This window comes from Chelon labrosus (genome assembly GCF_963514085.1).
Source record: "Chelon labrosus genome assembly, chromosome: 5".
Classification (NCBI taxonomy): domain Eukaryota; kingdom Metazoa; phylum Chordata; class Actinopteri; order Mugiliformes; family Mugilidae; genus Chelon; species Chelon labrosus.
In genome coordinates, this window is record NC_140341.1 from 29,690,159 (window position 1) to 29,717,476 (window position 27,318).

At 40.7% G+C, this 27,318-nt stretch overlaps 2 protein-coding genes across 3 annotated transcripts; one reads left to right on the forward strand and one right to left on the reverse strand.

Annotated features, from left to right (window-relative positions):
* Positions 1–2,028: 2,028 nt before the first annotated feature.
* On the forward strand, positions 2,029–10,659 carry slc40a1 (solute carrier family 40 member 1). The gene is made up of 8 exons (XM_084544378.1): positions 2,029–2,650; positions 2,786–2,853; positions 3,264–3,423; positions 3,772–3,887; positions 5,544–5,670; positions 6,042–6,293; positions 6,462–7,100; positions 7,618–10,659. Exons 1-8 carry the CDS (start codon positions 2,617–2,619, stop codon positions 7,932–7,934), a joined length of 1,713 nt encoding a protein of 570 aa, XP_084400504.1. The 5' UTR covers positions 2,029–2,616; the 3' UTR covers positions 7,935–10,659.
* Positions 10,660–14,307: 3,648 nt separating this feature from the next.
* On the reverse strand, positions 14,308–26,940 carry wdr75 (WD repeat domain 75). Of its 2 annotated transcripts, none has more exons than XM_084544366.1 (21): positions 26,850–26,940; positions 26,436–26,565; positions 26,164–26,229; positions 25,285–25,384; positions 24,553–24,677; positions 24,224–24,294; positions 23,823–23,939; positions 23,446–23,534; positions 23,117–23,275; positions 22,913–22,972; positions 22,260–22,375; positions 21,946–22,121; positions 21,670–21,827; positions 21,080–21,260; positions 19,576–19,670; positions 19,365–19,460; positions 19,020–19,189; positions 17,686–17,745; positions 17,145–17,291; positions 16,922–17,013; positions 14,308–16,543 (listed from the first exon to the last, which is right to left on the reverse strand). In XM_084544366.1, the coding sequence occupies exons 1-21, from the start codon at positions 26,933–26,935 to the stop codon at positions 16,318–16,320; spliced, it is 2,520 nt and encodes an 839-aa protein (XP_084400492.1). In that variant the 5' UTR covers positions 26,936–26,940; the 3' UTR covers positions 14,308–16,317. The 2 variants fall into 2 exon arrangements, with proteins under 2 accessions (XP_084400492.1, XP_084400491.1); XM_084544365.1 differs by having other exon boundaries at positions 19,552–19,670.
* Positions 26,941–27,318: the final 378 nt, after the last annotated feature.

Genomic DNA, 27,318 nt, shown 5'->3' on the forward strand with positions numbered 1-27,318 from the left:
TAATATTTACAAAGGAAGTGGAAGTAAATGAAAAACTATATCTACTTTTCTTCTTGGGGCGGCTGTGGGTCAGTAGGTAGAGCGGGTTGTCCATGAACCAGAGGGTAAGCGGTTCGATCCCCGGAATGTGCCACATGCCGAAGTGTCCTTGAGCAAGACACTGAACCCCCAGTTGCTCCCAGTGCGTGGCACTGGTGTGTAAATGTGTGTGTGCTTGTGTGAACGAATGGGTAGATGTGTCTGTGACTGTAAAGCGCTTTGAGTGCCAATAGGTAGAAAAGCGCTATATAAAAGCAAGGCCATTTACCACTCTTGAAACACTGGATTTTGTGGACAGTATTACAGAAAAGCCATACTATTCAACAAATATGTCCTGGGGTTGAAACGGTTTATGTAACTGACCTTAAATGCAACAAAAATCTGCATAACTTTTCCATAGACCACCCTTTAATATTCCTTAATATTCCTACAAAATTTTACTGCAATCTGTCCAATAACTGTTAAGGGGCGGCTGTGGATCAGTAGGTAGAGCGGGTTGTCCACGAACCAGAGGGTTAGCAAGACATTGAACTGAACTGTTGCTCCCAGTGCGTGGCCTTTTCCATAGACCACCCTTTAATATTCCTTGACAAAACTGAGCTCAAATTTCAGAGTATGTTGCAACAGGTCTGGATATAACAATGTATCATGGGATCAACAAGACTGCAATAAAAATCTCCAACAACAAATCAAGAGACTCTGCTGAGCACGTATAATTTTGATAGATTTTGTTTAGTTTGTGTGTGAGCGTCATTGTGTCTGAGCAAGATTATGCACTTGATGGAGTGCATTTTTCTTGTCAGAGCCTACTTAACCTTGCATGACTCTGCAGGGATGGGCTGGAAAAATGCAGTAGAAAGATAGCTGTTACAAACTGCTGTAAACAACAGGACCAAATGTTCACCAAAACCCTCTGAAGAAAAAACTTATCTTAGTGATATAAAATGAAAATGCAGTTCCAAAACACATCACTTGAGAACAGACATGAGATTTCAATGGTTGCACGTTATAGTGGGGGTCACACTGTCTCTGTGCATTCAGATACAGTGGACATTAATAAGAAACATATATCCATTTGTCAACGAAGTGTTTTTTACTTTTTATGGATGCGGGCCAAGGAGTTCTCATCCACACAGCCTATAATTATTGTTGTGATTCTGTTCTGTTGACAAATGCAAGTCATCCAGATGTACTATGCACACAATTGTTCTCCGACTGCACCACGCTATTTGGTAAACAGCTTCACCAGGTCAAGGCAATAACGGCAGTTTCCATATTGATCAAAAGTCTCATTTGTGTTGCGTGGCTTCACATTCACAGGAACATTCAGTTAATCTTTAACCTTTCCAATCTTTTTGCTCTGTTCTTTCATTGTTTCGTTTTTCCCTTCTCAAAATTGCCCAGATTCCATTCATGTATGAAAACAAGTACAGGATTTATATTATTGAATATGGCAAGTGTGGGACTGTGAAAGCATTCAAGACGTTTTTTCATCTAGGAATAGAAATAAATCCATAGAATCTTTTTGACACTGGCTATACTGGCGCAGTTTATTGATTATTTTATAACTTCTTTTCAATATATTAGTTGACTGGCCATGTCTGTATCAGCTTCAGTTACTCACATTGCAGATCAAGATTTCATGTACAGACTAAAACATCTGATAAGCTTAGAAGATGTAATCCAGACGATCCAGGAAGCATTTACAGTACAGTTATTAATATACTAATATTCTAATAATAGAGAGGAAGCATTTAACTCAACCTAAACCAACTTATTCCAGCCGTATCAACCTTTATGTAATGCATTAAGGGTGTTTTTTTCTCTGCATTTCCCTAACAACACTTTTTCTACATCGCTAGTTTTCCTGGTGTTATTAAAAACACATTAAACTGCAAGTCAAAGACACATCTGTGGTACGTTATTTTTGTAGTTCAGGGACTGACCAGAGCAGCCTGTCATTCCTTCAAACAGACATTCAAACGCGCATGTGCGTGGCGCTAGGAGGTAAATGGGTCGATGAGGGAGTCTGCTCAAACAAAAGCTAAACAAGTACTGTGTGTAAAGGACTAAAGGGTTTATCTGCAATATTATAACAATGACACCCTTTGTGTAAATCCGGTCTTTCTATTTTCCTTTTTTCCCTTCTTTTTTTTGGAGCGTGTGGGGTAAGAGGACCACATTTGTTTTTGACACAATGTAAATAAAGGCAGGTCACGTGACAGCATGGGTATATTCGAGGCGGGACGTAAACAGAGCAGCAGAGCAGAGCGAGCACAGCCGTCCGACGGAGCAGCGCGGAGAGCAGCTCCTGCATTTGCGTTTTCGCGTCTCACCGGCTTTAGGCTATACATTTATTTCTTTCCAACTTCAGCTACAGTGATAGCTAAGTTTGGAAAGGACAAAGGGGGAAAAACGCCGTGTCTTCTTTTGTTTTTTTGTGTCGTCGGCGACAGTTAGCCAAGTGACATGCAGTGTTAGCCCGGGTCGACCTCCTTTATATTACAAAAGAGGATCTGGCGTAAAGCGAAAAAACAAATCGCCTGTTTATTTCCCCCCTATTTGGACAGCTTTAAAATGGATAACACTGGACCTCAGAAGACATGCTACGGTAATTTCGGTTATTTCTTAATTGTATGCGAATTTGCTCCCAAAGGAGCCTGATGTCAAGGGGTAGAGTTGGAAGTCGACGCACAGCTGTAACATGTCATGAGATTATTCTGACCGTTGAATGTTGTCTTTGCAGAATCCATTGGAGACTTCTTCACGTCTGCTAAATTTCTTATTTACATGGGCCATGCTCTGTCAACATGGGTAAGTGAAGTTAAGCACGGAAACTATTTCAAGCCAGTTTACAGTTTTAACCGCATTATTATCTATTCAAATGACGCTGCATCTTATAGTAAATTTGTAAAATATGTTAGGCTGTATATGTGACTGCCCAGTGTCAAACTAACTTTAATACTACATTAATGTGTTATTGTTACATTACATGTTATTATAACAGACATCACAAAATCATGTGTTTTCACTGTGTACCCCACTACACAATACTGTTCCTAAATAGATCAAACTGAAAAAGGTGTTAGCTTTCAAACACTTGAAATCAGAGAGTGCTCTTGTTATTTATGCAGCACCTAAACCACATTCCTGTCAGCCCCAGCTTCAATGTCTTGAATCACATATCTCCCTGGCTTCTGAATAACCTGAATTTGAATTCTCAGGGTGACCGAATGTGGAACTTTGCCGTGGCTGTGTTCCTGGTGGAGCTGTATGGGAACAGTCTGCTGCTCACGGCAGTTTACGGTCTGGTGGTGGCCGGCTCTGTTCTCCTGCTGGGGGCCATCATTGGGGACTGGGTGGATAGAAACCCAAGACTCAAAGGTGAGGCAGCTTAAAGTCAAGGCCAAGTGTAGCTGTTTTTGTGAGATCAGCTGTAAACATGTGTTTTAATGAAGCATTGTAGGTTTGATCCTAAACATACATTTAGAACACTTTAAAGGAAATTGTTATTTCATGTGCCGGTTTACTGCCTCACTTTAATGGTTAAATGCACCTCTTGTGGAATGTTTATCCAGAGGAATTTGGCAAAGACACTATTAGATTAAATCCGGGAGTGGGAATGTATCCAGCCGTTTTGTGTGAGCACTCTAATGAACTAGTGTATCAGACAGAAACCTGTTGTCTTTGGTTAGATTTCTGTCTCTAATGCTGGTCGTGGTGTTTCCACAGTGGCCCAGACTTCGCTGCTTGTCCAGAACAGTTGTGTCATCGTGTGCGGGATTCTCCTGATGGTTGTTTTCCAGTTCAAAGAACAGCTTGTGGAGCTTTACAATGGATGGATTCTGGTAAGATCTCCCCCTGTGTTGTCTATTACACAGTCGTTATTTCAATGTGCTCTGATAAGGATTTTCACTCAAAGCATTTTTATCCCCTTTCTTCAAGTGTAATTATCTGACCCCTGGATAAACTTGGCTGCTTTTACTGATATGGACTCCCACGTCAATATGATTTATGACTTCTTGAGCAGCTTTACAGATGAGTGAAATGAGAGTAGTTAATTCCCATAAAACTATCGACCGTTCCTCTAACTTGACAAAGTTGGTTGTTAGTTGTTCATTTATTCATTAACAAAAATTCGGAACTATTTTAAATCACTAGGAAATAAAGCATGAGACTACACATACTGTACATCACATACTGTACATACATGTCCTCAACAGACTTGTACGGGAAAGGAGTTTGTGTCAGTGTTCTGTTATGGGCTTGTTTATACTTGCTGAGCATGTAACTTAAAAAGAACTCTGTCACTGTTAAAGTTGTGAGATACAGAACTGCCAACTAGACAGGTCGTTGTGCGTTATGGGAGACTGTTTGCAGTGTCTTAATTGAAACACAGAAGGTTGTCTGTTGGGGGAATGCCTCCAACTTTGCCCTCTGCATTTGTGAGACGCCTTTGGGTCTTCAGAGAAAGTGGGTGATTTTCACCATGTGACAGAGTTTGGAGGACTGGCCGATGTGGCAGTGTGTGTGTGTGTGTGTGTGTGTGTGTGGTTGGCAAAACAGAAGATTGAGTGTTTCGTGAAGGCTGTGTCAGCAGGTTCTTCAAGGCCTATCACATGTAAGAGAAGACGAGAGCAAGAAACATGGTCACGTCTGTTGAAACATTTCTGTTGCTATTCTGACCACAGCAGCTGTGTTTCACTGTACATAAAGATCAACAAACAAAATAGCTTGTGTATTTGAGTGTGGCATTACAAAATGGTAATATTTAGAGTTTTCTGCCAAAGCTGAGGTCACATTGTGAGCATTATATTAGCTGTCACATGACTTTTTTTTTTTTCAAGTAGATGTTTTCCTCAGAATTTTGAAGATTTTTTTCCCACAGGAATTTATAGATTTTTTTAGTTTACATGCCATGACATGTGATTGCAGCACTTGACCTTTGTATTGGTTGTGTTTTTGTCATATTAACTTTAATCTGTACCTGTTGTACAGACAATTATATAGTTTCCCGTGATTATACAGTTGCATTTTGACTGAACAGGGTTAGAAGGACTTTCAACCCCTAAAGAAGCTGAAACCCATAATTTTAAATTCCCCAAATAATGATGATGCAAGTACAGTATTTGTTAACATTTAAATGATGAGGTTGGTGTTATTTTATTAGGGCCCGAGCAACGAAGTTGCAAGGACCCTATTGTTTTCGTACTGTTTATATTTTACTTGATTTCAACAGCCATTGTGTTGTGTTGGGCAATTGTCTTTTGTTGAAAATATGGCAAACATCTATCTACTCACTCATACATACACATTCACCAGTTCCAAGTTCTGAGAGCAACCGTGGGTTCAGTGTCTTGGTTAACGACGCTTCAGCATGTGACATATTCTGGGGTTTGAGCCACTACCCCCTTGGTTTGTGGACAACCTGCTCTACCTACTGAGCCACAGCCGCCCTGACTGATGTTAGGATAAAAATATATCATTGTGATTTTGTTTTTCAGACAACCTGCTACATTTTGGTTATCACCATTGCCAACATTGCCAACCTAGCCAGCACAGCAACATCCATCACCATCCAGAGGGACTGGGTGGTGGTTGTGGCGGGTCAAGACAGCAGCAAGTTGGCAGGTCGGTGTTTCTTACCCACTGCTACCTTATCATGAAATGTAGGCCTCACATGATGTGTTATCAGATCTGTTCAGTGCAGAGGACTTTGAGTCCTGAATGCTGACTCACTATGGTTTTTACCTTTTATGTCCCTGCAGTTTTCCCCTCATAGTTATAAGCTTTTTAAAAGATTTCCTCACATGATGCAAAACACTCTGAGCACTTTAAACTTGATGACCCTTTGCTATGCTAGTGCCACCATTCTAGAGTTAAACCAAAATATTTAAACTATAATGGTGCACTGTTTGTTTATCTTTTCAGTCATTACTAAATTAAGTGTCAAAAAACTGTTTATGTATACCTGCATCTCATGCCACTCTTGTGTCAAACAGACATGAATGCCACAGTGCGGATTATCGACCAGCTGACCAACATCCTGGCTCCCATATTAGTGGGCCAAGTAATGTCATCTGGCTCTCATTTTATCGGCTGTGGCTTCATCTCTGGCTGGAACCTGTGCTCCATGTGTGTGGAATACGCACTGCTCTGGAAGGTCTACCAGAAGACACCAGCTTTGGCAGTGAAAGCTGGACAAAAGGAGGAGCAACAGCAGCATGAGCTAAAACAGCTCAGCCCTCCAGGAGGTAACTGCAAGGATCTTGTGCTGATATCATTTGAAATAAAAACCCTTGTAGAATGTTTGATCAACATAGATTTGGTAAAAACTTTCATTTTATTTACTGAGCTTGGAGGATTGTGACTAATAGTCGTGACTCACTATAGCAAAATCTCAACTGTTCTTCCCTACACAGATTTGGAGAATGGTCAAAGTCCAGAAGAATCGTCTCAGCCTCTAATGAATGAAACATCAGGGGATGCCAAGCCTGACACTCCCAAGCAGCATGGCTGTTGCTACCAGGTTTCTGAACCCCTGCGCACATTAAAGGCTGGCTGGGTGGCTTACTATAACCAGAACATTTTCTTTGCCGGCATGTCCCTGGCATTCCTCTACATGACAGTGCTGGGCTTCGACTGTATCACCACGGGTTACGCTTACACACAGGGCCTCAATGGCTCTGTGCTCAGCCTGCTAATGGGGGCCTCAGCCATTTCAGGCATCTGCGGCACTGTCGCTTTCACTTGGGTTCGTAAGAAGTGTGGCTTGGTCCGTACAGGCTTCATCTCTGGCGTGGCCCAGCTCTCCTGCCTCATGCTGTGCGTGGCCTCTGTCTTCGCTCCCGGAAGTCCCTTCGACCTCAGCGTTTCACCTTTCCAGGACCTTTACAGCCACCTGATTGGAGAGAAGACGCTGCCCGAGGCTGACCACAGCCTCACCAACATTCCTACTAGTGGGAATGCCACTACTCCTGCACCAGCTGAAGAGCTGCCACCTCTGCAGTCCTACATGTCTGTTAGTCTGCTGTTTGCTGGCGTCATTGCTGCTAGAGTTGGTGAGTAAAGTATTTCTCCTTGATTTTTTCTGGTTAGGTGGCAGAAGTGGGCCTCTAAATGCCTATTTAATTTTCACTGGATGTAGTGGAGACATCTACCTTTAGTTTGTTTTAGAACAAGGTAGAAGCTCCAAAGTGCACATTATCATTGGCTTATAGCCTAAGTTAGGGTTTATTATTTTATCATAAAGGAAATGAGAGTGTGTATGAGTAGTGACCATGCATTACTGGTATCTTCACATCCGTCCTTAAGAGAGTAGAGTCCAATTTTACAAATTATGACTTCCTAAAAGAGAGCGAAGCAGGTTCGGAGCTTGGACTTTTTCATAATTCACCAGGGTGTCACACAAGACCTCTACGGATGTAGTACGGATGTAAGCACAATATTTGCAACCTTTGATGCCAATAATATTGCTAGATCATTGCTGCTGCAGCTACTGTTGAGTTCTGAAGTTGTTTTAATGTGGCTGTAAAATAGGATTAGAACTGACTGTTGATCTCTGCCTCTCTCTTTTAGGCCTGTGGTCTTTTGACCTGACAGTGACCCAGCTCATCCAGGAAAATGTGATAGAGTCAGAGCGAGGTGTGATCAACGGTGTCCAGAACTCCATGAATTACCTCTTAGATCTCCTGCACTTCATCATGGTGATTCTGGCTCCGAACCCAGAGGCCTTTGGCCTTCTGGTCATCATCTCTGTCTCTTTTGTGGCCATGGGTCACATCATGTACTTTAGGTTTGCCTTCAAGAGCCTGGGCAAGCGCCTATTCCTCTGCGGCTCACCAGAGCAGAAAGTGGAAACTGATGACAGCCCCTCACTTCCTACCACCGTCTAACCCCATTAAAGAGACTTTGTCCTGGGTACATACTTCTCAAGCCTTACGCTAATCCTGTATCTTAACTAACATCATTGCTTGTAGCTGGCATACTGCTAATGCTAATGTAAACCAGAGTGTAGTAACTTACCATGCTATGCATAGCAATTAACAAAGCATTAATCATTAGCAGAAGAAGATGAGTTGAAAGCGTACAGTCACAGAAAACTAATCCATAGTGAAACTGCAGGTTTTTTTTGTCAGGGAGTCAGATGAGAACCTCAGATTTTCATCTACAGATCCATGTTCCTGAACACATATGCAGTTGCACTGTAAAATATTCTCCTTTCAATAGCCTGGATTTAGCTGGAAAGATTTTGAAACGGTGCTTCAGCTAACAAAAGAGCTAAATGAGGGAGAAATGTTGCAGGGAAGCAGGCACTGAGGCTTGCATTAAAGAGGAGGACTGTCTGAGATCCTAAACGACAGAACATCCCTCATTATGTTTCACAGTTGCCTCTCAGTGGGTTCATTGGTGCTGTAGCTGTGTCTGCTTGCTGTTCTGCCTTCTTTTGGTTGTGTCAGCTTGCATTTATTTATATACATGTATGAGGAGCAGGCTGTGCAAGTCTTCCTTCTGAGGGGAGCATGATACTTATTTAACCAAACACAAAACTGGGATCTAGTCTCTTTAATATGTGGTTATAAGGGTTATGCATTTAACTGTATTTATCCAGGAAATGCTGATGGTGGTTTTGTACAATAATCGCATCAGCACTGTTGTGTTGCTTGCATGCAGCTTTGCCATATGAGACACATTAGAAGTCCGATGCACCCTTATCAGTAGCTCTCCGTTACCAAAGTTCATATATGGCATAAAAGGAAGTGAGGGAAACCAGTTTTCTGCATGAAGCATTCCAAATATATATTTTTTCATCCTGTAACAGTTGTACAATCTTAGTATATCTGAATATTTCTGAACCCACTCCAAGATTGTACTTCAACTTTTCTGGTAGTTTACCTTAATTGTGCCCTTTTGTCACTTTTTTTGATTTTATTGTTTGAGTTCTCTAGAGTGAATTTTCAGTCGTGATTGTCACTACTCAGGCACTTTAAATGATTGACATCTGTCTCCACCTTTTGCGTGATTAAGCATTAGTTCAATATTTTTTGCACAAGTCTGAAGCCCTGCACTTCCCTGAGACCACCTTCCTGCACAACCGAATGTCAGTCGCATTGTGTCTCTCTGGCAGACGTTGTGGCAGGGTTGTGTTTTCTTCTTTTAAAAAAAGGCACATATATCAACATTCAGCACCACATGTTCATGAGGAAAATCTATACCAGTTCCTGTTAAGAACCCTCAGACACCCCAATTTCCTCAAAGTTAGCCAGGGATCTTAGTCAGCAACCCTTAACAGATATAATTTTACTGCTTCAGACTGCCAACAAACTCTGGACCTGGACTCAGCCGGGGGGGTTTGCTCTCATTGCTGTAAGCTTCCACAGAAGCACATTTTACTCAAGTCAAAGTCCTGCCACTAATGCTGGCGTCTTTGGCTTCACGGGTCTAAGCAAGACAATGTATTGAAAATATACACGAAAGTTTGTGGCACAAGATCAGACTTTTACAGGATGGTTACAATTAAGTGCCAAAATCAGAAAACCGTCTGAATAACAATATCTAACTAGAGCTGGGTAATGTTGGCCACAATAAGACACTAGTCCAAATCCAACCAAGTAAGTCTGTAGCAGTAAAACTCAAAGGTGCATTTTATTTAATGTTCATTTAAGATGAAAATATTTCATCATCAATGACATAAGATCACTTTAAATATTTACACAAAATACATAATATTTTTGGCCACCGGTAATTTAAAATGCCTTATTGGAAGCTTGCCTTGACAGCTGTTTCACGCACACATGGGGCTGCATCAGACAGTTACTAGCCCCACCCCAGAGATGAAGAAGCTAGCCAGTCTAGCCAGATTTCAAGCTATGTTGGGGAAAAATATTGGGGTTGGAAACCAAACTCACCACACCAGATGTAGAAGAACAGAGGGCCACTTCTTAGCAGCGCATTAATGGTGGTGAGTCAGGATGTCTGCAGGTGTGCTGAGAGGTGCAGGCTCAGTGGGAATGGAGCTTACTTTTCATGTCCCACCCGTGTGTAATGTAACCTCAAACTGAGTCTGGACACAAGAACAAAACCCACTCATAAAATGGTAGGTCTGCTGAATCAGGAATATCACACGTGGCCATAAACTATATTTTTTTATGTAAATAACATTAGCTGTGAGTTAGTGTAAACTTACTTTACTTTGTACAATTGGAAAATGTAAAACAATATATATTGTGTGTACTGTTGTTTGTCTGGAATCTTTTTTTTTTTTTTACAAGTTTTTATACACCTAGTGTTAACATTTTGTGATTTTTTGGAAATTTGTGTATAAAGCAAACACTGCATTTCATTTGAATACAACTCTACACTGCTTAAATCTGACAGTAGCGGCCTCTATATACAGATATATAACAGTGTTACTGTAGTGTGATAGACAAAATGATTATTAATCATAAAGAAATTAAATGTATTTTTGTGTAATAATTACACTCCACTGAATATAAGGATGTTTGTACTGATTGTATTGCATGAGGTCTTTTAAATAAAGAAAACCTTTACAATCACTCTGTATGTGTATGTTTGTAGGTCTTCTTGGAGTCCATCTTAGGTTTCGCTGCTGCTGTGTGAGGTCACATACCACAGCAGAGTTAGCAGCTAATTTCCTCCCGGAATCCCTTTTCTGTTGGTGTTAGACTGACTGACTTTAAGCTGAGCTGGATGACCTGGACTTGAAGTCCAAAGAGTGACCTGGATTTGCACAACATGAGCACAAGAAGAGGGGCTCAGCCCTGATGCATGTCAGGCTTTGAACATTTTGGGGTCACTTACGCATTTTACGTATTTCATGACCTGTATGAAATTAATCAACTTGTCACCTAGTCAGTTTCACTTTACATAATACAGTAACACAATACCAGGGCACTGCTAATCATCGAGTCAGCAAATGAATACAGTTGTACATTTTGGCGCTGCTGCAGGCAGGTTTTTTTTTTTTTTTGTTAAGCTTTCTGTTCAAGCATAAAATACCACATAACCCATTCTTCAGTAGAAAAACATCCAAGGCACACATGGAGATCATTAAATTTAGGCATGGGTTCTTTCTAGTACCTCAGGATTCAGGAATGGTAAAACTGATCTATTCAGCTGCACTTTAGTATAACATATGTAATTTAGTAGGCTTCTTTTTACTGTTATACAAAGACCATAACTTGTGTGTCTTTTACCAGACTTACAGTAGTATTATTTAAATGCATCTACTATCTGTGCTACATAATCTGACTGATAAGCTGTGACTCAAGTATGAAGCCCTTCTACATACAGGACCAGTGTACTCTGTAAGAGAGAAAAAGCTGAACGCAGCGAAAGTCCAACGTCTAGTGACAGGAAGTGGGACACCAGATAAGTTCACACAGTGGAAACGTCATCCTTTTAATGCCTTAATAAAAACTCTGACTCTGAATTTCCTTTAAAAAATATATTGCTCCGTTCAACAAAGCTGTCAAAGCCTTGTTTTGTTAGAGTATGTTTTCTGGAAGACCATTTTACTGTAATTTTAAAGGTTCCACAAGTAATAATATTTAACTGATGGCAAGTCAGATGTTAAAGTTCATACATTGCTCAATTTTACAATCAGTCTTTAGTCAGGTATGCTGTGCAGATGTACACTGATCAGGCATAACATTATGACATATTGTGTAAGTCTCCCTTGTGTCACCAAAACAGTTATGACTCAGAGAATGGACATGGTTTTTTCAGACTGCATCCTGCTGGGGATGGCTGCTGCCATCAAGGAGTATCATCGCTATAGGGTGATGGTACCTGGTCTGGTCTAGATGGGTGCTACATGTCTAAGTAACATCCACATAAATGCCAGGTCCAAAAGTTTTCCAGCAGAACATTTTAATGTCATAAGATGGTCAATGTTATGCATCTCTGTTGTCATGTTATGCCTGATCGGTGTATAGGTGTACATAGAGTACATTGGAAGACCTTTATTACGGAGTTGATTTTGTCTGACAAAACAGAGATAACGTTCCTTAGTCTGAGAGAGTATAATTAAGGAATTGTGTCATATTTTGGGAAATCTGCTTATACAGTGGGGAAAATAAGTATTTGATACACCGCCGATTTTTCAAGTTTCCCCCCTTATAAAGAATGGAGAGGTCTGTAATTTTCATCATAGGTACACTTCAGCTGTGAGAGACAGAATCTAAAACAAAAATCCAGAAAATCACATTCTATCATTTTTAAATAATTAATTTGCAATATATTGCATGAAATAAGTATTTGATACAACAGAAAAACAGAACTTAATATTTAGTACAGATCCAATTACAGAGATCAAACGTTTCCTATACTTCTTGACCAGGTTTGCACACACTGCAGCAGGGATTTTGGCCCACTCCTCCATACAGATCTCCTCCAGATCTTTCAGATTTCGAGGCTATAGCTGGGCAACACAGAGTTTCAGCTCCCTCCAAAGATTTTCTATTGGGTTTAAGTCTAGAGACTGGCTAGGCCACTCCAGGACCTTGAAATGCTTCTTACGGAGCCACTCCTTAGTTGCCATGGCTGTGTGTTTCAGGTCATTGTCATGCTGGAAGACCCAGCCATGACCCATCTTCAATGCTCTTACTGAGGGAAGGAGGTTGTTGCCCAAAATCTCACAATACATGGCCCCATCCATCCTCTCCTCAATACGGTGCAGTCGTCCTGGTCCCTTTGCAGAAAACTACCCCCAAAGCATTATGTTTCTACCCCCATGCTTCACAGTTGGGATGGTGTTCATGGGATTGTACTCATCCTTCTTTTCCTCCAAACACAGCGAGTGGAGTTTATACCAAAAAATTGACTTTTGGTCTCATCTGACCACATAACCTTCTCCCATGCTTCCTCTGGATCATCCAGATGGTCAATGGCAAACTTCAGACGGGCCTGGACATGTGCTGGCTTGAGCAGGGGGACCTTGCATGTGCTGCAGGATTTTAATCCATGATGGTGTAGTGTGTTACCATGGTAACCATTGAGACTGTGGTCCCAGCTCTCTTCAGGTCATAGACCAGGTCCTCCTGTGTAGTTCTGGGCTCATCCCTTACCTTTCTCATGATCATTGACACTCCACAAGGTGAGATCTTGCATGGAGCCCCAGTCCGAGGGAGACTGACAGTCATCTTGAGTCCCTTCCATTTTCTAATAATTGCACCAACAGTTGCTGCCTTCTCACCAAGCTGCTTGCCTATTGTCCTGTAGCCTATCCCAGCCTTGTGCAGGTCTACAATTTTGTCTGTGGTGTCCTTAGACAGCTCTTTGGTCTTGACCATGGTGGAGAGGTTGGAGTGTGATTGATGGTGTGTGTGGACAGGTGTATTTTATACAGATAAGGAGTTCAAACTGGTGCAATCAATACAGGTAATGAGTGGAGGATAGGAGGGCTTCTTAAAGACCAACTAACAGGTCTGTGAGAGCCAGAATCCTTGCTGGTTGGTAGGTGATCAAATGCAATAAAATACAAATTAATTACTTAAAAATCATACAATGTGATTTTCTGGATTTTTCTTTTAGATTCTGACTCTCACAGTTGAAGTGTACCTATGATGAAAATTACAGACCTGGGGAAACTTGCAAAATTGGCGGTGTATCAAATACTTATTTTCCCCACTGTATATGAGAGTTTATAGAGCAGAGCCAGAGAAACTGCTGTACGTCTTTGCAGACTTTATAGTTTAACAACCTCACTGATGAACACGAATTGCACTTGTTTGACCTTTAAATGTAAAAAGTCAAAGCACCTATCCAGGAACTATCTTGACTCAATGCCCATTTTAACAGATTTTTTATTTATTTATTTATTTTTTTTGAGTGTGCGTGCGTCAGATTAAATGTTAGTGTTGTTTATATTTGCTTGGAGCCAGGTCATCAGTTTCCCTTTTACAGTCTTTATGCTAAGCTTAACAAGCTAGTTTCATATTTGGCTTAGACTGCCAAACTATACCATTAAGCTAAAATGAAAACTAAAAAATGTGCACACCATACACAAAAAACTGAACCCATTCTGTAAGCAGATTTTCAAACTTAAACAGTTTTGCGGACAGGGAAAGCCATGCGGTTTACAGTAAATTCTGATTGTCTGTTGATCACATTAAGGCAAAGTAGACTCTGGAAGAGTTATAAATGTGTTATTTGTTATATTCATTTATTTTTATATTTCTATTTTTGCTTTCTTTTTGATTCTTTCAGAGAAAGCAATTTTTTATGACATGCGCAGTTTCTTTTTCATGGTTACTGAACCCACTTTACAATCCTTACATCGTTTCAAGGCAATAAAACTGACAAATACACCTAACGACGTGATAAGGACATATAGGGTGACCCAGTTTGGTCACGTGGCAGTGGAGACATATTGGAGCTGTAATGAAACCATCAACGTCTGTCAAAAGCAGAAATCATTATAGGGTACAAAAGATGTGTGGCGCACAGAGCACTTGATCAACAGAGGAACTGAAAAATGCTGTGATGGAAGTGCAGCGTCTTATCCAGCCCTGGGAACAAAACGTGATCATCTTCAGAGGTTGTTACTCAAAGGTCTGCTGAATCATGCCTGACTTTACAGCAGCACTAATGTAAAGATTTTCAAAAAGCAGCAACTGTAGTATGCAAAGCAATGTTATATATTTTAATCCTAATCCTTTTTGAAAGAAGCAATCCAATTATATGTGTCATTGTTCACAGGTTTATACAACAATATGAGAAATGTCAGTTACATATGTAACCTTCACACACACAATTGACTGAATTACATCACACAGTACTGACAGTGGATATCTAAGGCTGTGAGTTTGGACTCTGGAATACACACCCATGTGTAAAAAGGTGAGGGACGAGGCAAAGTCATCAAGGCAGACAGCTTAAAGAAAGGTTTTATTAAATTTCAAAGAAAAATGTGACTACACATACAGTAGATGTGCTTATATACAGAGGACTTGACTCAGTGGACAAAATTAAGTGTTTGATGTTAATATACACCAATCAGGCATAACATTATGACCATCTGCCTAATAGTGTGTAGGTCTCCCTTGTTTCTTCAAAACAGTGAGTCATCAGAGAATGGACATGGACCTTCTGAGGGTGTCCTGTGGTGTCTGGCAACAGAATGTTGTTAGTGGGGGCCTTTGGGTCCTATGGGTTGAGGGGAGGGGCCTCTGTGGATCATCCCACAGATACTTGATCAGTTTGGGATCTAGTGAATTTGGAGGCCAGGTCAACACCTTGTGCTGTTCTTCCCCTACTGGGGATGGCTGCTGCCATCAAGGAGTGTCATTGCTATGGGGTGGGGGTGCCTGGTCTGGTCTAGGTGGGTGCTACATGTCTAAGTAACATCCACATGAATGCCAGGTCCAAATGTTTCCCAACAGAACATTGTACTGTCCAAAGATGGTCGATGTTATTTATTTCTCCTGTCAGTGGTTTTAACGTTATGTCTGATCGACGTACATGCAACGTCCATGTAACAAAAACAAATCTCTACAGACTTATAAAGATCAAAATAATTGACGACATAAGTATTTGTGTATACATAAATACAGTGTATTTATGCATTTATTAAAACACCTCATTACCAAGTGGTACTTCAGTTTGTCTGAGGTACAGTTACACCTCAATACACACGATACGTGTTGGGAACTTAGGTTTTGTTGATGCAGTTGTGCTTTAAGATTTAAATGAACTCCATGTCAAGTACTGAAGTCCCCAAGAGGAGGACATCAAAACTGGAAATATCCCCAGAGTACAGTAAGATAAGTCATAAAATCCTCATCAGTTATGTCTATCTGATACCAGTTTGTTATAAAGTTGCATTATACAATGAATATGGATTTATAATGCAGACTCTCAGATTTAATTTGAGGGTACCAACATCCATACTGGAGAAATGGTTTAGGTAATTGGAACAACTGGCTCAAAATCTGTTTTGGACAGGTGTGGGATAGCTCGTCCTTATTTCTTTGTCAATTAAGCAGGTAACAGGTCATCCATCAACAGTCAAATGTATAGGGATCCACCGTCTACTCGGATTCAGTCAAATCAACCAAAGTTTAGTGGGCAGTGCTTCACAAAGCGTACTGTGAAAGAAACCAGGGAGTTTTTGAAATCAAATATTTGTTCTGTGTTTGCATGGGAGTCTGTTTTCACTTGGGTATTGTTTATCTCCCCTGAAGAAGTCCACTTTGCCGTGATGGTGTAAAACAATAAAAATATAGAAAAAGTGGCCGACTGAAAGCTTGTACATGATCATGTTTGACAGTCCAGGAGGCTAGCAAGCCAGCTCTGGTCCAGTTTCTTCACCCTCCTCAGTTCTCTAACCTGGGCCTTTGTTAGTGCCGGGACAGCAGATTGCGGTGCCAGACCCTCCATCGACGCCTGTTCCGGTCTCGAGATGCTGGATTCCATTTCCCCTTCTGAATCCTCTTCCTCTTTCTCACTATCCATTTCCTCCTCTGCGTGCTTATTTTCCTCCCTGAGGCCATGAGAACACATACATGGAATAAAAGGTTAACATGACTCCGCATATTTTCAAAGATAAATAGCTCACATGCTATTTTTCAGCCTGGTCTCAAGGTGCTAAAGCGCGTGATATCTCAGCTGCAGCAGTAATTTTTCAAATCATGCTGACAATACTACTCCTGCAGTCATGAAGTCAGCGAGATGTCAGATATTTACTTTGTCATAATAAACCACAACCAATACATAGAAACGGGACAAAGACCCACAGTGGCTGCATCATTATCCCCTACATGTGGCGGGGTCTTGAATTGGGTTTATTTGCGTTTTGATGACAAATAATTGGTCACAGATGAAGCTTGATAAAGGGTTTTCTGATAAGTTGATAACTGACCTGGTATCTGTGACAGAGATGAGTAGAGACTGTACGAACATGGAGCAGAGGAAAGAGGTTGAGGGCAGGACGTGGGCTGGGGTCTGCAAAAGCTGTTAGAGAGAAACAGGCACATTACACACTAAACATTAAACAACTGCTAAGATGTCTTCAAGTTTAAAATGTGTTGACACCGATGTACAACACAAAGGAGACATGATTCACGCATTGCTGAACTACAGACCTCTTTAATAGCAACAGAACTCTGTGGCAGAGGTGTTCTCTCAGCAGTCAGGCTGCTCGCTGGGACTTGATTTTCCTGTTGCTGCTGCCTGTGTTTCCCCAGCAACAGGTAGAATGGTGTCATGGCAACACTGTCATCGATCTCAAGCTTGAAGAGTTAAAAAAAATTAAAAAAAAAACATCAGGAAAAACTTGAAATTTCACATTTAAATGATGAAAATGGGCAAGACACATGTAATGTTTTTATGACAGAGAGAAGATGGTTTATTGGGATATTTTGAGTTCTTCTGCTCTGTTGGGACTGCACTTTTCCCCATGATTTAACCTATTCCCTATAACCTACAACGTCTGAAACAGCTGAACACAGACATCAGTCCAGTTTTCATTGTATTAGTTATATGTTCTACTTAACTGTTAACACTGGTCTCACAAGAAAAATTAAAATAACAGTAAACATAGTATAGTATATAGAGTGTCTAAGTAACAAGCCAAATATCTAGAGTTTTGAAACCCTGAGAAGTTGATGCAAAGCTTAAACTCACCTGTTTGCTGGCAGCCATCAGCCTGTCGTCTTCTGCTTTGGTGGTGAACGTCATGAGGTCCTACAGAGGAGACCACTCATCAGCAAAACAGCAGAAACAAAAACACAAAACTGTGCAAAAGTAGTATCCCATAGAAGTCCTGTTTATTATCATGATAATATTCCTCAATACACAACAGAAGCTCATGGCTGTGTTCATCCATTTGCTTTGGCTGAATTCACTTTTTGATTGTTGTTATTTTAGGTTTTATTACTTTATAACAGAAATCAGTTTTGTTTAACAGGGGGTAATATATCTCTCTACAAACTATGCAGTCATCCCTACTAGGCACCATATGAAAAACATGAGTGCCTGGATAGAGCTGAACCTATGCACAGTGATCAGATATTCAAGACAATATATGTATATATTACCTGGAACTTTAATATGTGGGGGCGTTTCAAGCAACAAAGGAAAATTTTAAGGAAAATTCCATTAAATGCTTTTAGCAGAATTACCAAGAGCGCCCACTGTCAAAGAAAGACAGCTAGACTCAGTGGTTCTGCATTGGCTCTTTAAATACATCCATGATCTGGACAATAAATTCCAAGTGAGAATTTCTTAGCGCCACCTGCTTCTTTGCATTAAGGCTTAACAAAGTCTGGTCATTTATTGGTTGTTGGTTTATCCATCACAGGGTTTCCTCTGTCGCTCCATACTGTTGTGTAAAGGTGACTAGGTTAGAGCAAAGGTCCTCAGAAAGTAGTTCCAATGGAAATAAACATACTGTTATCATCAGTAAATAGATGTGTCTGCTTTAAAGTGCCTTTCCTATCCAATAAAAAACAATCCCACATTATGTATTTTCCCTGTGATGTTCTATTATTTGGTTTTAATTAAATGCAAGATATACGCTTATTTTTCCAGTACAGTAGGTACACTAGTGAAAATGAATTTGTTCAAATGTAATAGTCCTGCACTAAATCTTAGCTTCATTAAGTTCTGGTATTCAAAATAACATAGTTGTTGATTCAAACATGTTTTCATTTTGGAGGCTGTGGTTTGTAGCACTATTGAATTGTATCATGTTCTACTGATGCATGTTTCAACCCCATTTTGGTCAGTGGGCTAGGCTGAATGACAAAAACACTTGAGTGTTTAATTCAATCCAGTTTAAAAGCACCACAAACTCCATCCTCCAAAATGATCATCCAGTTGAATTACTACTTTTCTGATGCAGTTTGAAAATCAACATTCATGAAGGGAAATTAAATGCAGGACTGTTATATTAGAATGCATTCCTTTTCACTAGTGTGCCTAATGCTTTGACATGTTTTTCTAGCCATGATGTTTACCATGTGCTGTGTCAAAAAGTAGAGGTGAGAGCGGTTGAGCCATTGGCTGCTCTCCTCGCAGCCCTCGAGCATCTCCTCCCTGGGGGCGAAGACGGCGCGAGTCACCCTCCCTGAGCACACAGCCTTATGGGAAAACAGTGGACGAGGCTCATTGGGCTTGAACACAAACACTGAATGCAGAGAATACAGAAAAACAGCAAAAAGAAATAAATCAACAACGTGCCAACACTGATGTCCATGCTTCAATTAAAGTACTGACAGATTCTGGTACATTTAGAATCAGGTGGATAGTGACAGATTTCATAATAATGGCTCTGTAAACCACCACAATAGTTTAAATCTTACAGTCAGTGCATCCAGTTTGACAGCAAAAGGCAGCCATGTTCTCAGAGAGGGGGTCAGAAAGCAACAGGCTAATGTCCATGGATGTGCTCCACTCCACTGAAAGGCAGGAGAAGGAAAAATAATGGAGAAACATATAGATTAACTTAAATATTGTCTTCAGTTAATGTATGCTGCTGTCGGTGTATACTTGACTGTAGAGAAGTGGTCTTACAGGAGCAGGTGAGGAGGTTCCAGCAGCAGAGCATATTGCTGGCAGTGGTTCCCAGCAAGTACTTGGAACAGCTCAGTCGCCCAAAACAAAGATGTCTGATGGAGGGGAAAAAAATAAAGACCTTACTGTGACTGTAAAGAATCCAAAGATTACCCCCAACCAATCAGCTCCATCACACCACACATATTTCATAGGATTATCATTTAAAGAGTTCTCCACTTTGGGGGATTCAATTTGAAACATGCCAGCCGGGGCTGAACGACCACCAAGGAAGAAATGCCCAGAAAATTAGTGCCAGCCTATCAAACTTCACAAGGCTGATAGGCTGGTGCTATCTCATCTAGATTTGGTCTCTGACATTCCCTTTAAAATGTCATACATATTTTTTTAATCAAAATTAATGTTGTCAGGGGAATTTTTATCCATATTATCAGCTTTCAGACAATATGCCCTGACATTTTCTAATTATGGTGTTACATGTGGAGAGTCTAGCAGCACCGAGGTGTAGGCAGAGAAACTGACCCAGTTCTCCTCATCTATAGGTGGTAGTTATGTAAGGGGTACTGGGCAGCTGTCAAAACTTCCAGTTCCCCCCATATAACTTTGAAGTTGTATTACTCAGAAATTCCTGTTCAGCACTGGGACTACACAAAAATCAGCTCATCTGAAGAGGCTTTTGTGAGTGTGATTGATTTTTGGAGCAAGGCATCTCAGTCACGCATGATTCATTTAGACAAGCTTACATTCATATACAGCAAGAGTGAAATACCACAACATTTAGACACATTTTAGACCTTTTCCAATGTTGTTCACTATTTCAAAAGGTTCAGTGTTTAAATAGCTTACCTGATCTGGTTATGTAATTTTAAGATAAATTGCAAAGTCATCTTTTATTGTTTTTCTTCCAAATGTGCAAATGCTGACTCTGTATTTTAAAACCAGTTCAAAAATGTGGTACAGAAACCAGCAACAGTAGTTTTGTGTCCTCAGTGACCTGAGGGCCCCTTCGTAACTAGTAAGGACATCTGCCAACATTTCTGAGACTCAAGCAGTGTTGCGAAACTGCAGCCTGTCCTCATGTTCAGGCAGCTCTTTTTCTCAGGCTGTTTGTCTTCTTTAAGAAACAAGGCTCTGGACTAGAAAAGGTAATTTAATTGTTCAAATATGTCTAAGACTGAGGAGTCGTTAGAGCAAACAGGCAAACTCTAAAACAGCGGACTGTAGTGAAACCAAGCCAGGGAACATGTTGTTCATTATCCAATTGTTCCATGCGAGTCTAAACTCTGAATGTGAGTCGTGATATCTCTATGAACAGCCTCTGTTCTGCAAATAAAAAAAGAACAGCAGGCCAGAAGAAGACGTTATTCGGTGCATTCCAAATTGTTAAACAGAGGCCGTGATGCGTCTCTATTTAGTCTGTATGTATTTTATCAGTTGATACAGATTGTACAACAGCTGCTCTCACTGCCTCTGGGGCTATGTGTGTTCATCTATACAGCCTCACCTGATAGCTCCTGGCGGCTGGGACAGAGTTGTGAGGAGCTCCCAGGAGGCAGGGCTCCACACAGTCACCACCTCCTGAAAGCTGACGGCCAACAGAGAGCCATCGGCTGAGAAACAGCAGCAGTCGGGCACCAGGCCGTGATAGGCTCCGACAAAATCACACGTCCAAGAAGGACCTTCATCTGCGGCCCATTCAAGAGGAATGAGAGAGGGAGACCGACACAAAGAGAGTTGGATTAATGAAATACAGCCCAATTTAGCTAAAACCTTACATTCAATCTTATGCGTCTAAAAGGGTAAAGCCTGGTACTAACAGTGACTTAATTCCTATTGATGTCTTCCAGACCATTACAGAATACTATAATTATATAAAATCATATATTCTGGATTTCAAAACAAAAATGACAAATTTTAATTTCTAAAAGGAACAAGATGTTGCATTTTCAATTGAAAACAGCTTTAATTTTGGAGCCTAAAATTTTGTTCTTAAGAACTGTTACAGGTTATTTGCTTAAATTAACTTTTAAAAAGACACATTTTAAGAAAAGTAAACCAAGCCAGCAATGTCAGACACTGAGCTAGACTCCTTACCCTCTGTGTGGGCTGGTGCGGCCAGCAGCCAGGCTTTGAAGTGTCCGTCCTTGCTGGTGGAGACCAACATGGTGGTCTGGCTGTCAGCGTCCTGGCGAAAGCACATGGCTGTAATCCCGGCCTCGTGGGGCGCCGAGATGGTCGTGTTCAGCACAAAACTACATGTGACATAATTGCAGTTGGTGAACAAGAAAAATATTTCCATTATGCCAAGAAAAAACACTTCTGAGTGGGACTGATTTCCAGCAAAAATTATATAAAGTTGAACCATCGTACCTCTGTGTTTGTTCATCAAACGCCCACAGCTTCATGTTCAGCTCCAGCTCAGCAGCTTTCTGTTTTCTCTCTTCCACTGTTGCTAGCCAGGTGCCAAAGGCATCAAATGTTGCTTTGACCACCTCAAACTGCTCCAGGCCCAGTTCATGAATGTACTCCTGCTGCACTATGTCCAACTGTGAGAAACAAAGAGATAGACAGCCCTCAGAATGCATCAATAAAACTAGCTCACACCAGTAAGTAATGCATTAGTCTTCCACATATTAACTTTGTCCAGCTCACTGTATAAGCAACATCTTTAGCTGAATGCTTACATTGTACAGTAGTTTGTCTCTTTGGAGGGAGTAAAACTGCAGGTGTCCTGGTTTCCCATTCAGCACCAGCGCTTTGCTGCGTGGGTCTATCATCAAGTCTGTCCGGACACTTTCACCTGCACCAGAACAGAACAAAGTACACATGCAGAGTATGTTCTTCTGTTAATGACACAGCACAGTGATTGCCTCCGGTTAACTTTATTTATATACAACTAAAACAAATCTCTGCATTATAACGGTCAACAACTTAGGTTTTGTTTGAACAAAACTTCTACTGACCAAGTTCTTTCTCCTAAGCAGGATAAATCATATCTGAGCAACGGTCTACCAGTCAAAAGTTTGGTCACACCTTCTTATTCAATGGCTTTTATTTAACCATTCCAGGTGACTATCTCATGATGCTGACTGAGAGGAAGAGTGTGCAAAGCTGTCATCATAGCAAATGTTGGCTTCTTTGAAGATTCTTAAATATAAAATCCATTCTGGTTTGCTCAACATTTTTTTGTTTACTACATTATTCCACATGTGTTTCTTCACAATTTATGTCTTCAGTAGAAACAAACAACGTAGAAAATAAGAAAACCACTGAACAAACTCATACATCCTGTTTAGGATCACTCTATGTGTTGTTGATGCCTATAGTCTGTACTCACCTTTAACCAGGCCCTGAATGACAGCAGACACTTTCACACAGCCCTGGATGATGGTGATCTCTAAATGGGATGACACAGAAGTTAGTTATGACAGCTTTCCATTAACAAGTGAATCCCTGAAGCGACTACATACATTTCCCAGCAATGGACAAAATTAGAATTGTTGTGTTTCATCTGAGTGATATACAGATTACAGCTCCTTACTATTGTCACTATGTGAGGTACAGAAGAGTGCTCCATCAGGTGAAACAGTGACGTGTGTGATAGCAGCACCCAGGCGAGGCAGGAAGTCCCGCTGGCTCTCTTGGTTGTATTGCCACTGGACAAGCACCGACTCCACACCTCCACTTAGCAAATTTGTGCCTGATAAAACAAAGATAAATAGAGAGGAAGGAATGGTTTTACTCCTAGTTCTGGTGAAAAACAAATATATAAAAGAAAAAATCTGAAAATATTTTCGGAATGCACTGTATTGCATCCTGTGGGAACACAATTAGATACACTTAATACACTCTCAATGGATGACATGATACCTTCTGGAGTGAAGCACAGTGAGCTCACAGCGTTGTGGTGCCAGTGCAGGGTGGAGTATGTGTATTCCTTCTTGTGGTTAAAGTTTCGCCTGGATGGATGAACAGAAATAACATTTCTCCACTTCACAAAGTAAAAATAGTCATTTACTGCTACAAATACAAAATGAAATATGTCATGGAAAATTAAACCAAACAGGCTAACAGAACATAATAAATTGGACATAGAAAGTTTCTTTCACATTGTGCCAGGGCAGTGGAATTCACTTGTACAGCTATCAGCACAACACACAGAGAACAACTGAGCAGCAAGAGATGTTTTGACTGAACAATTACTCAAAATTGTCAACACATGATGTGAGTGCATCAAGGCCACTCACCACAGGCGAATCTTGCCGTCTTCATGCCCCGTGGCAATGCAGTCATCTTTTGGGTGACAGGCAATGCAAGTGAAGGTGTTCTTACCGCCCTTCTTGTTGTCTTCTTTAAGTGAAAACCTACCACCCCACACAACGTTTGGAATTAGTGAACATCCTTAAGACTCCGTTGGAATATGCAGTACATGAGCATCAGGTGTTTATGATTCATAACCTCTATTACACTTCACTATTACACTTCATTCCCGGTGTCTACAACATGTGTTACAAAAACAGATTTTTATTTGTAATATGAAGCATTAAACCAAAGGTTTGAGGTTTTCCTTCAAAGACTGAATCAAACTGTGTGAGCATCTTGTATTTCATTTCCTTCTCCACACCTTGTAAAGGATGCTCTGGCTCACCTGTATGACTTCTGCTTCTTGAAGACGTAGACCTCCAGCTCCAAACCTTTAGCCGAAGCAAGATATTGCCCCTGTGAACAGTGGGTTATTATCACATATATGCTGGAAGGCTGACCAATGATCAGGATTTAAAACCTGTTCTTTATAAATGCCTATGCCTCTTTGAATTTCAGCTCATCAATTGGCTAACAAAAAGAACTATACTCATGCAAAGTAAATATCTGTAATGCTAACTATTCATTTTTGTGTGAAAAGACATGGTTACTCGATGCTCAGCATGCAAGGCTATCACAGGTGGTGTGTTCGTGGCATTGTGGCAGTGTGAATACCTCTCTACCGAAGGCGACGGCTGCTGGGTTGGAGCTGACATTGCTGAGCACAGCAGAAAGTTCTCGGGCCTCCACCAGCTGATCTCCACTCTGTGGCAGATGTACTGCAACCAGCTGAAAAAACTCTGCACATACATAGAGTGTCAAACATCAGGCTGTTACACATTCTCACCCGATGACCTCTTATCCAGCTTTTTCTTATGAGAATGATCTGATATTCTCTGTGTATTGAGGAAAAACTGTAGTAGACAGCAATTCATGTGGATACACCAAATATCTGATCAAACAAAGGGACACTGAAATTTCCATTTAACCAAATGATGGCATTTCAAACCCCCAGCCTAATTCTATTAGTTTCCACGGTGCAGCTCTCAACTCTAAAATATCTACAAACAACTTTCTCGTCATTGTTGGGCCTGATTTAGCAATGATGTATAAGAGACTTTTAAGAGTTTAAATTATTTGTACATACAAACAAAAAACGATCAACACCTTTAGCACAATTGAAGTCAAGCATATTCCAGTGATTCTAATTTTTTGGTTTTCCATATGAATAACAAGCTGCAATAAGTATGGGTGTTAAGCTTTTTAAAAGCGCCCAGCATGCCAGCTAGTTTTGGGTACAGACAAAACATGAAAATTGTCCACATGACAAATTTTCTGCCAAAGTACACATTGTGTGAAGAAGCTTCAGCATCTACCCCAAACGTAAAACCTAGAAGTTAAAAATACCTGATCGTTTGTCACCGGCCATGGGGAGAATGAGAAAGATGATTCCTTCATGTTTTGCCGATGCGTAGATGGAATAAATAGGGTACCCAATGACGTAAGTCTGGGGGGAAAAAAAATCAAAAAAAATCATACAGCTGTCACACACACCAAAGGAAACACAGCATGGGCTTTTTCTTACTACAGCCACACACACACACACAGAGCTGAACTGTGAAAGCCTACTTGTAGGTAGACACCTGCACAAATACGCTGCTTGCTCAACTGTTAAACCAACATATGCTTTTAGGCATAATGCCCTAAAACAATCAACGTGCTAAAAACAGATTCAGAATGAGTAAAAGTTTCAAAAAACAATCAAAGTTTATGTTACTGCACAGTTGTGGTAGTAAAAATTAAAAGAATGCAGCCATAGTTTTTACATGATCAAAACAATGTTTACAAAGTTGAAAGTTTGCATACAGTTGGACAGCTTCCTTGTCCACTACCAGTTCAGACTATACGTAGGACCCTCCACTGTGTTTAGAAACAGAGATGATGAAAACCACAAGGAGGATGTTATCAATACCAAGTATGCAAACACAAGGACTGTGTCCTCCCAGATGTCATTTGTTCTGTAACTTGAACAGCAGTGTACTTGATGACACTTGCAAAATGCATTTTGAGATACTCCTCTATAAAATGGGTGGATAAAGAACACATCCGAGCATTTGAAAAGTACTTGGTCAGATGTGTACTTTGGAACGGAATAACTGAAATAGACGGGCAGAAAGTGATTGTGTTGCATAATGATAAACGCCCAAGTGAGTGTGTGGTTGCTGGATTGGGATGAGTCACACTGACTGCAAAGACTAGGGACTAACAACAAGAATTAAGTCCTACTTTAATGAGAATGCCGTCTGTGAAGTCCCAAAGTCTGACAGTGCCATCTGTTGAGCAAGAGTAGACCTGCAACACAGGACAACAACACAGGATGAGAAATATGTAACAATAAAATTCAGGAGCTTGTAGAAAGTAACTGACTGGACTGGGACTGGCTGAAATCTAAACACTTACACATACTCTGTTTATATGGACAGTTCTGTGCATTACAGTACAGCTTCTTAAAGAACATCCACCTTACTAGCATTAACACGTAATAAAAGAAGAAATACCTGCAGGTGGTTGGAGGGTTTGAGCAGCACACCTGTTACCAGGTCAGTGTGTCCTCGCAGGTTGCGGATACACTCTTCTGTGGAGGTGCTGAACACCTTCACACACTCTCCAGAGGGGCACAGTAGGAACCTGAATCAACATCAGACCTTTATTACACATAAGAGCTACAATAAAAAAAATCTAATGTATGTTTTGTATTCGGTTGCCACTGCAGAGAAGAATAAGAATGCCGGACATAAGATTAGCAATTAATACTGTTAAACAAGCAACAGCAGAAATATCAACAGTTAGCTGGTACCTGATATTGCTAATGCTAACAGCTAGCACGGGTTTTGGCTAACCAGCACTGTCAAAACCGCTGAACTCTCTTTCAATCAATATTAAACATTACCGGACTGAAAGTACACACTGACCTTGAATCCTTAGTTATGACCGGTTCCCTGAAGTTTATTTTACTGCCACCTCGGTAAACCACGCGGATATCCCCGTGTTCAACCATGTTTTTACCGGAGTCAACTTTCACCTCTGACCGCTGCCCTTTCTTCATCCCCGTGTTCGCCTTGCAGTTGTACTTACCGCCCCCTGTTGGACGGGAGGATTCTACTTCTTCTTCTTCTAGAGGTTGTGGCTGTTTTTACGCCACTGCGCGTATTACTGCCCTCCGCAGGTTATGATTATTTAAGACGATCACATGTCAGATATACAGTCCTGTATCATGCGGAGACTGTAAAACTGTTTCCAGAATCAGATGGAGGTTCTCATTACGGACAAAATAAATAAATAAATAAATAAAAAACATTTATCAGAAAAAGACGTAACACCTAGATCTGTCATACTCTTAAACAAGACTTTTCTTTCTGCGCAATAGCTACCTGGTACATT

Excerpts from the sequence above, each read along its gene's own strand:
- slc40a1 (XM_084544378.1), top strand. The coding sequence starts at position 2,617 with ATGGATAACACTGGACCTCAGAAGACATGCTACG. Across the intron at positions 2,651-2,785 it reads ACCTCAGAAGACATGCTACG|AATCCATTGGAGACTTCTTC; the intron begins GTAATTTCGGTT and ends TTGTCTTTGCAG. Across the intron at positions 6,294-6,461 it reads ACAGCTCAGCCCTCCAGGAG|ATTTGGAGAATGGTCAAAGT; the intron begins GTAACTGCAAGG and ends TTCCCTACACAG.
- wdr75 (XM_084544365.1), bottom strand. The coding sequence starts at position 26,935 with ATGGTTGAACACGGGGATATCCGCGTGGTTTACCGAGGTGGCAGTAAA. Across the intron at positions 24,295-24,552 it reads CCGTCGCCTTCGGTAGAGAG|GGGCAATATCTTGCTTCGGC; the intron begins GTATTCACACTG and ends CACTGTTCACAG. Across the intron at positions 19,671-21,079 it reads CAGCCGCCAGGAGCTATCAG|ACATCTTTGTTTTGGGCGAC; the intron begins GTGAGGCTGTAT and ends CCCCTCCATCAG.